General features: G+C 37.0%; 1 protein-coding gene across 1 annotated transcript in view; it reads left to right on the top strand.

Annotated features, from left to right (window-relative positions):
• LOC125667983 (threonylcarbamoyladenosine tRNA methylthiotransferase-like) overlaps positions 1-12,968 on the top strand; it is a 29,990-nt gene that overhangs the window by 8,418 nt on the left and 8,604 nt on the right. Inside the window, exons 5-7 of the mRNA XM_056162153.1 lie at positions 907-973; positions 11,504-11,624; positions 12,779-12,882. Coding sequence (XP_056018128.1) covers positions 907-973; positions 11,504-11,624; positions 12,779-12,882 — 292 coding nt within the window. The remainder of the gene's footprint in view (positions 1-906; positions 974-11,503; positions 11,625-12,778; positions 12,883-12,968) is intronic.

The following is a 12,968-nucleotide window of genomic DNA, read 5'->3' as shown; positions in this document are numbered from 1 at the left end:
TATAAACCCTCTGATAGGGCTTCTATAATACTGTAATATATATCATCAACCCTCTAATAGGGCCTCAATAATACTGTAATATATATCAACGACCCTCTAATAGGGCCTCAATAATACTGTAATATATATCATCGACCCTCTAATAGGGCCTCAATAATACTGTAATATATATCATCCCCTCTAATAGGGCCTCAATAATACTGTGATATATATCATCGACCCTCTAATAGGGCCTCAATAATACTGTAATATATATCATCGACCCTCTAATAGGGCCTCAATAATACTGTAATATATATCATCGACCCTCTAATAGGGCCTCAATAATACTGTAATATATATCATCGACCCTCTAATAGGGCCTCAATAATACTGTAATATATATCATCGACCCTCTAATAGGGCCTCAATAATACTGTAATATATATCATCCCCTCTAATAGGGCCTCAATAATACTGTGATATATATCATCGATCCTCTAATAGGGCCTCAATAATACTGTAATATATATCATCGACCCTCTAATAGGGCCTCAATAATACTGTAATATATATCATCGACCCTCTAATAGGGCCTCAATAATACTGTAACATATATCATCGACCCTCTAATAGGGCCTCAATAATACTGTAATAGGGCTTCTGTAACATATATCATCAACCTTCTAATAGGGCTTCCTTGATATTGTAGTATTATTATTAACCTTTTAGGAGGGACCTCAGTTATAATTTATTATATAACTTTACAGCCTCGTTCATAACATAATATATTATTACGATAACCCATCAGTAGGACCTCATTGGTAATATGTATCATTAACCTCGTAGTAGGGCCTCAATGATGATGTGATATGTATCATAAATCCTTTATCAGGGCCTCATTGACACTTTATGATATTATCGCAGGGCCTGAGTGTGATTGGAGTGCAGCAGATCGACAGGGTCACGGAGGTTGTGGAGGAAACACTTAAAGGTCAGTGATGGACAGTGGGCAGTCACAACTTCCCAGTTAGAAAGTCTAGTTGTACCTTGTTTTGTAACAAACAAGAGGCCCATGGGCCACAGTGCTCACATGAGAGATGAGATGTATGATTTGCAACACTAATAGCGGCCTCAAAATAAATCGAGACATATGTTTGTGTAGTGTAGATTTTCATTTGTTCAAGACATGGGATCACAGTAAGAGTTTAAAGTTTGACACTTTCTCTGTCCGATCAAGATGATCTGCTAAGCCTGAATCAATATGAAAGCTGCTTTATATTATCAGTCTATAATAAACATATTCATATCAATTTTACTCAGAAGAACATGGAAAAGCTGTTCTATGATAATGGTCTATACTAAACATATTTGATTTATTAATTTGACTCAAGTAAGCATTAAATTGATTTGAAATCTTTTTAGGTGACCTGAGTCACTCAGGTGACTTACTTCTATTTTTCTGCATTCAACATCATGCATCATCTGTTTTGCGTTAACAATTGAAAGGACCTCCCCACTTTAGCTGTGACATATGACCCCTGATGATTGAGTTAAACATCAAAGTTTGAATTTTGCTATTTACAATGCCCCAAGATGTTCATTAATACCTTAACTTACAGGTTTGGTATTTCATTTTACTGAAAAGTCCGTTAACATTAAGAGCTATGCTGTCTTTTGAAGTCAGGGTTGTCTGTTTTTGTTAAATCTCTATTGATATTCATCGAATGACCGGTTTTTAAAGCCTTTGTTTGTATTGAGCACAAGGTTGTCCAGATTTTTCTTTCTATTATAATTCTTTTTAGTAATGAAGAAAATCACACCTAAAAGGTGAGACTGGACCATCTTGTGTTGGTGAGAAAATTCATAAAAATTTGCAAAATTTACATGTTTACTTTCTACCTCATGTACCTGTATTGACCACAGAGTACTCTTTAATAGTAAATTCGACCCCAAACGATGCAATTGCCTGTGGTATTGACCTCATCTTGACCTGCTGAATATCAAATTAGCCATGTGATAATCTGTGTCACACTAATGCTTGTAATACTCGTCAGGCAGCATGGTATTGTCAACTACATGTATACATACCAAATGAGGGAGGGGGCAGCCCCTCCTTTCTGTTGTTATGTCCCTGAGAGTACACATTTCAACATTCTCTCTCTCTCTCTCTCTCTCTCTCTCTCTCTCTCTCTCTGTGTGTGTCAGGCATTCAGTCTATTTTATCCGCTTAAAGCTGTATGATCTGAAGTTCATGTATTAAAGTTATTAATTCTCCCTTGAAAACAGCATGTAAAAGAAAACAGCAAGTAAAAGAAAACATTTAAAAAGTAAATATATAGAAAGTACACCCATGTTAGGCATCTATAAACAGTCCCACACGCATCAGAGGAAAACCCAACATGATGTATATAAATCAGATGCAGCATTACTAAGAGTTATTTGATAATTTTATTTCTCTTAGCCTTAACCTTCTCTTAATCTTATGGCACAGTACTGTTGTAACAAAATAAACAGCTTTACACAGATGATTAAAGTTCCATTGAAAGTCTGAACTTGACACGTGAATCACTTGATTCATGCATGGCCGAGTGATGATGGATTGTAAACACCGATTAAAAATAAAATAATTCTGGTTAGAACAGATAAATTAATGAATGGCATTCTCATGCAGCGGTTTAGGAGCATTTTTACAAGGTGGAAAATAAAATTGTCAAAATTCAGACCATACAACTTTTTATAACAAGTTCAAGTTGTATTAAGTAGCAGACCATGTAAGAATCATGCAGAAGGTGGCACACTGATAATCTTGGATTTTCATGAAACTTTCCATAACTCTTCATAATAATGATTAATGAAGACATGCAGAGTTTGTTGTGGGATATAAATATCGTGAATAAAGGAAAGCTGTATCAATATGGGTAATAATTCTGTAGTTTTCAGGCTAGAGGTGATCATTTCAAAGTTAGTTTTCTACCCTTATCTTCCAATATCCCAGGCGAAAAGGACTGTACACTTACAGGAGATACATCAGTGTTTAATATTTACCAAGAAGTATTATAATAAATAAATCAATTTTTCTTTGAAAAGAGGGATGGTAAAAGGGGACCACAAGCTACAGCTAAAGTGGGGAGGTCCTTTCAGCGCTCCTGCATCCACAGGGCCTTAGGAGTGATGCAAAGACTACCAAAAATTGACCAATTTTCAAAAATCTTCTTCCCTACAACCACACATCTATATGAAAAACTAAATGAATAGTCATGTAGAGCAGGAGGGCCTATACCAAATTATTAATGTGAAGATCCCCGGGATACAAGAGATGGGGTAATACTTGTCATATAGTGTTTATGTTAAAAAATTGAATAACATGTTCTTTAATGCTATTAATATTGATACTGAATTGAGACTGATATTTAAAAGGAGCAGGTAGTCTTAAAACACCAAAATTGTAAATTTCATGATTCCAGGGGAAGGGGTTTTGGTACAAGGATGGGGTCAAAATAGTCACAGTGAAATGTCTTTATCATCTGAAAGATGTCTTTAATTTTGCTGATACTATATAAAAACTAAATACATATTTAGGAAAGGTAGAAAGAGATGTGCCAAAGTTGTGGATTTCACAACCCCAGGGTTCTGAATTTAGAGTGGGTCCAAAATAGTTATATAGTGTTGATATAGCATATATTATGTTGAGTCTTTCCTCAGTGTGGACATTTTGGGGTCTTATGTGTTTTTTAAAAGAACACATCTTCCTTTATACTGCTGCTGAAGATTAGAATGTAGCTTTAAATAGATAAATGATCATGGATTTTGTAGCCTTGGGCTAGTGATACTTTTTACTAATACTCAGATTACAGATAAGGCCTGTGGGCCGCTTGTTTATATTACTCAATTGGTCCATTCATTTTTCTCAGGTGAACATTAGTGAATAGAAATCATGGGCCATATGCATGAACTCAAAACTATTTTCATGTATATCCATGGGTGAGGGTTATAGGATGTGACCCATCCCTTCTAAAGCCAAACATCTCAGAAAATTTGAGATTTTTTAAAAACCATTTGAAAGAGAAATGACAGAAAATGGAAGTATTAATTATGATGTTTTACCATTGTAAATTCATGACTCTTTACTAGAATTATAATTGAAATTGTAGATCTCAGCTACAGTAGAAACATGCTTATAATGAATATGGTTATTTGGAAGTGATATTTATTGCTTTGATATAGAAAAATAAAAAATATTGAATATGATAAGTTAGGTTATAAAGAACTGTTTTCCATTGGTCCTGGAGGTTTGCTATAACCGTGTTTTACTGTATAACAAATTGTTCTTCACTGGCCCTGGAGGTTCGTGATAACCATGTTTTACTGATCCTGTGGGGATCTGGGTAAGAATAGATCTTCAAAACCCCTTGCTTGTCGTAAGAGGCAACTAAATGGAGTGGTCCTTTGGATGAGACTGCAAAAACTGAGTTTCCATGTCACAGCAGGTGTGACAGGATAAAGGTCCCCCCTGCTCAAAGGCCACAAGCGCCGAGCATAGCCTAAATTTTGCAGCCCTTTACCGGCAATGAAGATGTATTCATCAATGTAATTAAAATCAGATCCTAAGATACACTCACAGTCGCTACAATAGGATCTGACATATCCCATTGGGGGTTACATCCACATGAACTTTCGCTTGGAATATTCATGAGAATTATCAGCCAGTCAGATTGCGTCATACAGACAATGATGGCTATTTAAGCGGTTCCCAGCAATTCGTAAACAAGTTGCAGTAATCTCTCTCCCATGAAGTTTATTCTACACAATAAAATTGTATATTCTCACATAAGGAACTTTAAATTTTCGCAATTATCGCAATTCACCTTTGAATTAGAACGCTTTACCCGATATAGTATTGCGTTGTGTGACGACACAATTGAACGAGACGATTGAACAATTTCAATGACATGTTTGATGTAATACAGCAAGAGTTTTCATTGGCCGATTACAGCCCGCCCACTTTCTCGAGCGGATTCAGTGCAGCTGGAGAACTGTACATAGTTCTCTGAAAAGATCCACCTCTAATAAAAACCTTCGATTTACGGGTCACAAAAAGCTGCGGACGGTTGAGGCCTGAAATCGGTGTATTCTTGTGTTGCTGTCTCATAAACTCAATATAAAACAATCTTAACATATTTTCCTACTATATACTTGCGTCCAAACATACCTTCAAATATTCATTAAAGCCACACACCACCCGAAAACTCGCAGCTTCAAATGGTTTCGTTTGTTGACGTAGCCATGTTACATGTAGGTAGCCGGTCTATTCGAACTCTTGCTATTGGTATCTATTCATAAAATCGGTTGTAAGTTATGTATTCGCTCTTCATTTATTATCAACACGAATAATTAATAGAAATTAAAACATTTTAGTACCAGTTTTTGTAAAGGTAAAATAAGCTCTAGATGAACGAAAATGCTACATAAGGACATTAGATGGAGACCGGCCGGCGCGGCCGCTCATGACTAATGAAAGCCGCACTGCCGTGAGTTTAGCTAATTGAATAATTATCATTTAATAGGACTTGGGTGGTATATTATTTAAACAATTTAGCTAAAATATTTGTGGGGTATTAGTACACATCTAGACGCTATTGTGCCAATATGGAAATGAACCGGGATTCGGCTACCTAACATGGCTACGTCTACGAACGAAATCATCAAAAGCTGTGATCGAAATTTTGGGTTGTATGGGGTTTTAATAAATATTTGAAGGTATGTTTGGACACAAGTATAGTAGGAAAATATGTTAGGATTTTTTTTATATTAAATTTATGAGACAGCAACAAAGAATACAACTTTTTCTCTTTCTTCCTTTGAAGTTTTTTTTTCCATCTAGCATCTGGCCGTCATGTTTTCAAATGCTGACTACTCCCGTATAAGGGAATTTGGGCGGACTTATACATATGGACCAATGAGAGTTTCTGTTGCATTTCGCAATTGTATTACAAACAGATTCAATTGTGTCGTCACACAACGCAATACTATATCGGCCAAAGCGTTCTAATTCAAAGGTGAATTGCGATAATAATAATGCCTAATCTATTCTGTTCACACAAACAACAAAACGTACAATATAAAGTACACCCAAATTGAATTAGTTGCAAATTGCGATTTATGTATGAATAAGGATGGGTATGATTTGAATAGTTTTCAAGTTGGTTTACTTTAATAATTAACGGGAGGAATATAACGCCAGTTGACGTCAATGGTGCATTGTGAGGTCACATCTAGCTGCAATGTGTTTTCTTTCAAATCATCTCGGCCATTTTCCTTGAATTGTGAACACTGACAATTTCATAAACGACACACTGATTGACTAACATAAAGTTCACATGAACATGACTCCAAGTCGGGTTATGTCAGATCTTCTTACACAGAGACTACAGCACGGATCTAAGAAGTCTGATTTTGATTAGATTGAAGTCTTCATATGAGTGAAATATTCTCAAAAGGGACATTAAACAATATTCAATCAATCAATCAATGTTTTACTGTACTTGAAATTTATACAAAACAAGTACTTAAGATTACGGTCAAATATAGGGCCAAAGAAGATTGTTGGTAAACATACAGTAGTTCTCAATCTTTTGATCAGCCTTTAACTCAGGTGAGCTAAAAAGTATTTATAGAATCATTAGAGCAGTATGACAAAGGTTTGTAACAACATAGGGCAGTGTGGACTCCGGTATTTGATCTGAGAGGCCATCATTTAAGTTTGTTTGGATTTACCAACTCAAATCTGTTGAAGGTGGGTAGTTGTTTTGCTTTAATTTTAGTTTCTTTGGTCAGAAGAATATCAGTACTTTTAAAGATCAACTTAAAATATATCTTTTTTACCTTAATTGTAAATTCTTGTTGACATGAAAAACCAATTCTGCACATGTCATAAATGATTATTTGTATTGTGTGTGTAACAATGAAAATTAGATGTTACATGTATATTCGAATTTAAATAACCAATAAAAAAATCATCCAAAACTTTGTTTGGATCACATTAGTGATTTCGAGTGGCAATGCCCAACAAGCGAATTTTTAATAATTTGTTTGAGTTATTGTTTTGTTATTGATTTTTCAGGTGTAGGAGGAAGTTCGCATATTGTTTTATAAAACATTCATGAAAAATCTATTCTGAGACTTGTAAAAAAAATAAGAGACACTAAAATCTTGAATAATTGATGGGGCTTGATTAAAGCTTTCTATTTCCTGAACTTGAAATGTTAGTCCCCGAGTTCAAATTACACAATCAGCGTATTCTTTTTATGGCACTAACTTGATTAGTGTAAAAGCATTGAGACATGAATTTTTCATTTTGCATTGATCACCGATACACTATACGACAATGACTGTTTATAAGACACTAGCTGTCACATCATGTGTTCTGTTCATGTTTTATAATAGAATTTTGAACACATTTACAACACTGTATGGACTCATGGGTATTGCTCTTGTGTTTGTTAGACCCTTCCCTTGAATCCTCTCCTTAGACCCTCTTCTTGGATCCTCCCCTTAGATATTCTCCTTGGATCCTCCCCTTAGATCCTCTCCTTGGATCTTCCCTTTGGACCCTCCCCTTGGATCCTCCACTTGGACACTTGGACCCTCTCCTTAGATCCCCCCCCCTTAGATCCTCTCCTTGGACTCCCAAGATCATACTGATAAATGAACAGTTTATATTAATTCTAGGGATGTCAATTTTACCCGGATAGCCAAGTCGAATACTCAGAGGTTTTAGTTGAGTGATAGTTGAGTACTTGGTAAAAAGGAAAACCAGACTAATAGAATATGAGTGGTCATAAGTCACACCTCAGCGCACACGGATAGCCAAGTTCACAGGATGAAAGGCTACTGATAATGACTGTTTATCTGGATAGCCATTTAGTTTGTTCATTTGAATTAAAGACATGCTATATAAGACAGAAATTCATTTTGATTTATCATTTGTGTTTATGAATTTTTATTTCATTATATTATATATTTTTTTGCAAAATAAACATAAGGCATGCTTTTCTCTGAGAAAATTTAGGGGGTGCACCATGCATTTTTCCAAAGAAACTAACCCAACCTTGAGAGTGTTCATTTACACGAAGGTGCATTATACACTAGAACCATAATTAATCTCTCATATAGGGCCTTGTTCCAACTGAATCGTTAACTTGTGACAGAGAAGTAGATAACGGTAATTCTTGTTTTGATAATGAAATGTTTTGATAATGAAATGTACAAACAACAACTAAAGTGCAATTAGGCATAAAAAGAAACAAACAAACATATCTATAAGGTCTTTCCTATGTATGTACACAGTTTGTTTTCCCTCTACAGCTTGCAAGTTCAGTTTCACATATTGTACATTAATTCACCGTTTTTTCCACCACAAGATCTTTTTAAGTATTTCCAAACTGGATTTCAGAGACATGTTTACAGACTGACATCCAAACTCAAATGGTTTATTTGGACATGAGCGAATTTACCCTTACATGATTTTTACTCTCAAAAATACTGAAGTGTTTTGAATTTATGAATAATATATACTTAAAAAGCTATTTTTAACGAGTACTTGACTATGAAATGTTTAGTCGATGATCGGTATGACCGAGCGATAGTTGAGTACTCGTTAACTGCAGGCGACCGCCACATAAATTAACTGGCGGCCACCAGATAAATTAAGTGGTGGTCGCCAGATAAATTAACTGGCGGCCGCCATTTAATTTATATGGTGGCCGCCACTCAATTTAGATGATTTATATGGCAGTTGCCAGTTATTCAACTCCTCTCTCTTTCTCTATCTCTCTCTCAAAATGAAAGGGGTGCAATCCCTCCCCAATGCTTAGTAATATGTATGTGATATACAATTAAGAGCATTAAATTATTGTTTTTCAATTGTGCTGTTAGATAAATGTTTACGATATCAAGTGTTGACAGATTCGCACAAGAGCAAATCTTCATGTGTACTTAATATACCAATGTATTAAGCACTTAGAACCACAGGGATGACCCTCCATTTTTTTTACATCGTTCCATTTCTGTTATTTTCACAAGCAAACAAAGTTATTTTCACATGTGAAATAAGATTAATTGGCAGATTGGCCCCCACCCCACTCTTTTGGTGGTAGTAATGAATGGTAAAAATGTAATAATGAATGAACTGATAAATTGAAGGATGAACGGAGCCCTCTCCCCCCAATTTAGGAGTACGAAGTTTGAGCAAAAGAGACATTTTTAGGTTCCTTTTCTGCTTGTCAACAATTGTAGAAGACAATTTCTCCTCCGACTGTGCGTACTATTCTAAATCTTTCCAAAATAATCGCTCAGCAATACAAATTAAATTGTTATTGCAATTGGTAGCCGCCATATATAAATTAAGTGGCGGCTGCCACATAAATTAAGTGGCAGCCGCCAGTTAAATAGAAATTAATTGTATACCCTGGCACCTATCAGCTTCCATACATCCTGAACCTGGCTCAAAGTCATTTAGCTGAGATCAGGATTTCCCAAAGTTTGAAATACTTGGTTTGGCCTTAATGATGTGGAACATTAGAAGTAATTTTTACTAGTTTTGTTCAACAGAAAACCAATGGCATGCAGTTCTCAGAGTTTTATAAACACCTTCATTGCATCAGCACATGAAACATTTGATTTAAAGTTGTGTATTGAAGGATATGCAGGTGACTGTTAAAGCCCATGGGCCTATTCTTAAAAACTGAAAGAGATTTTAATTAAGAATAAGGAAAGTCTTTGTAAATTTGGTCCAAATATATGTTAGATTTGTAGAACTTTAAAGAAAATGTGACAAAAGGCATATACAGTGAAAACTGCTTTCTGTTTCACTGAATATTCTGATGCTTATTTCAATTCTTAATTTCATATTTCCAATGTTTTTACACTTTTATTCTGACACAATGTGTATTCCAACAACAAAAAATTGTCTCCCAGTGCACATCGGATTAGACAGGTTTCACTGTGTTTGAAATTTTCTTGTGAGATGCAGCTTGGCTTCATGAACCTTGGAGTAAGCTGGGGAGAGGGGAGTAATGCTATTAGGGGCAAGATCAAAAGATCGATGTCAGATAAAATTCTAAATTCAAGTAGTTAGGGGAAGGGGAAGATAAAATCTCCCGTAAGTTTCTGTCATCCGACATCTACTACACTTTTGAATTAGTGGAAAAAGAAAACAGACAACTGACTGTTAAAAACCACATAGTGAGAACTGCAGGTCATTCTGTGAGGTTATTATACCGTTCTGGGGGGTGTATAGGAATCACTCTGTCTGTCCGTCTGTCTGTCTGTGCAGATTCGTGTCCAGGCCATAACTTCTTTGTTCTTTGACTTAGGCATACCATATTTGGAACACAGGTAGATCACCATGAGACAATGTGTTGAGTACCTTCATGACCTCTATATGACCTTGACCTCAAGGTCAAAATTAAAGGTTTTTTACAATGGATTCGTGTCCGGCCCATAACTTCTTTGTTCTTTGACATAGGCATACCATATTTGACACATGAGTGTATCACCATGAGACGATGTGTCATGTACCTTCATGACCTCCATATGACCTTGACCTCAAGGTCAAAATTAAAGGTTTTTACAATGGATTCGTGTCAGGGCCATGACTTCTTTGTTCTTTGACATAGGCATATTATATTTGACACATGAGTGTATCACCATGAGACGATGTGTCGAGTACCTACATGACCTCTATATGACCTTGAACTTTGACCTCAAGGTCAAAATTGATTATAGGGTTTTGACATAGTTATACCATAAGACATGGGTGTATCACCATGAGACTATGTGTCATGTACATTCATGACCTCTTTATGACCTTGACCTTTGATCTCAAGGTCAAAATTATAGGTTTATGCCATGGATTTGTGTTCGGACTATATCTTCCAATTTCTTCTACAAAGGCATACCATATTTTGACACTCAGGAAAGAGGTAATTTATACCTATTAACAACACCCTTTGGGAGATTGGGGTAAGTGGGGGGTATTCTTAGTGAGCATTGCTCACAGTACATCTTGTTTTATTTCATGTCTTTGTGTGAGGTTATTTTATCTTAGGTCATTCTGTGAGGTTATATTATTTCAGGTCATTCTGTAAGGTTATTTTATCTGAGGTCATTGTGTGAGGTTATTTTATTTTGGGACATTGTGTGAGGTTATTTCATTTCAGGTCATTCTGTAAGGTTATTTTATTTCAGGTCATTCTGTAAGGTTTTTTTATTTCAGGCCATTGTGTGAGGTTTATTTCAGGTCATTGTGTGAGGTTATTTTATTTCAGGTCGTTGTGTGAGGTTATTTTATTTGACCATTGTTTGAGGTTATTTTATTTCAGGTCATTTTGTGAGATTATTTTGTTTCAGGTCATTCTGTAAGGTTATTTTATTTCTGGTCATTGTGTGAGGTTATTTTATCTGAGGTCGTTGTGTGAGGTTATTTTATCTGAGCTCATCGTGTGAGGTTATTTTATTTCAGGTCATTCTGTGAGATTATATGGTCAGAAGAAACAAGAAGGAAGGAAAGCTGGTGGAGCTCCCCTTGGCCTGCCTAAAATCAGGAAGAACCCCCTCATAGAAATCATAGCTATAAACACAGGGTAAGCTACCTCACTCTGCTTAATATCAGATAAGTTCCCCTTCCTCAGTCTGCCCATCAGGTAAGTTCCCCTTCCTCAGTCTGCCCATCAGGTAAGTTCCTCTCCCTCAGTCCACCCATCAGGTAAGTTCCCCTCCCTCAGTCTGCCCATCAGGTAAGTTCCCCTCCCTCAGTCTGCCCATCAGGTAAGTTCCTCTCCCTCAGTCCACCCATCAGGTAAGTTCCCCTCCCTCAGTCTGCCCATCAGGTAAGTTCCCCTCCCTCAGTCTGCCCATCAGGTAAGTTCCTCTCCCTCAGTCCACCCATCAGGTAAGTTCCCCTCCCTCACTCCGCCCATCAGGTAAGTTCCCCTCCCTCAGGTAAGTTCCCCTCCCTCTGTCTGCCCATCTGGTAAGTTCCCCTCCCTCAGTCTGCCCATCAGGTAAGTTCCCCTCCCTCAGTCTGCCCATCAGGTAAGTTCCTCTCCCTCAGTCCACCCATCAGGTAAGTTCCCCTCCCTCAGTCTGCCCATCAGGTAAGTTCCCCTCCCTCGGTCTGCCCATCAGGTAAGTTCCCCTCCCTCAGGTAAGTTCCCCTCCCTCTGTCTGCCCATCAGGTAAGTTCCCCTCCCTCGGTCTGCCCATCAGGTAAGTTCCCCTCCCTCAGTCTGCCCATCAGGTAAGTTCCCCTCCCTCAGTCTGCCCATCAGGTAAGCTCCCCTCCCTCAGTCCACCCATCAGGTAAGTTCCCCTCCCTCAGTCTGCCCATCAGGTAAGTTCCCCTCCCTCAGTCTGCCCATCAGGTAAGCTCCCCTCCCTCAGTCTGCCCATCAGGTAAGCTCCCCTCCCTCAGTCTGCCCATCAATAGAGATAAAGGTTATGAACACATGAGACAACTCTGTAGACTTCGGTTTGAAGCATGTTGTTTCTTGTAAATTATCCTATTATTCTATGATAGAAAATTTGTCAGGAAATCAAATATCAAGGCATTTATATCAGGGAAGGATGAAATCAGAGAAGCACAAGTTTTAATTTGGAATTTTTAAAAAGATAAAATGCAAATGTATTCTTTGAAAATGAATAATTGCTTTGGTTATGCATAAGAGGAGTTTTTTTTAAAAAGTAGTTACTATTAGTAAATAAAATTTAGAATTGGATACACGTCTATATCAATCAGGTGCCTGAACCAGTGTACATACTGTAAAACTAAACATGCCCGAGGGGAATTGGGTAGCTACCCTCCTGAGGAGATTGTGGACAGAGCCAAACAGTCCTTTGAAGGTACGGAGCCTACTACATATGTAAATGTAAAATAGGAAGCACGGTTTCCTATAGATGTATTGGTATATAAGAACTGCCACGATGGT

This window comes from Ostrea edulis, chromosome 4 (genome assembly GCF_947568905.1).
Source record: "Ostrea edulis chromosome 4, xbOstEdul1.1, whole genome shotgun sequence".
In the NCBI taxonomy this organism is placed as follows: Eukaryota; Metazoa; Mollusca; class Bivalvia; order Ostreida; family Ostreidae; genus Ostrea; species Ostrea edulis.
Note: the sequence above shows the minus strand (reverse complement) of the source record. Positions and strands in the feature narration are given on the sequence as shown.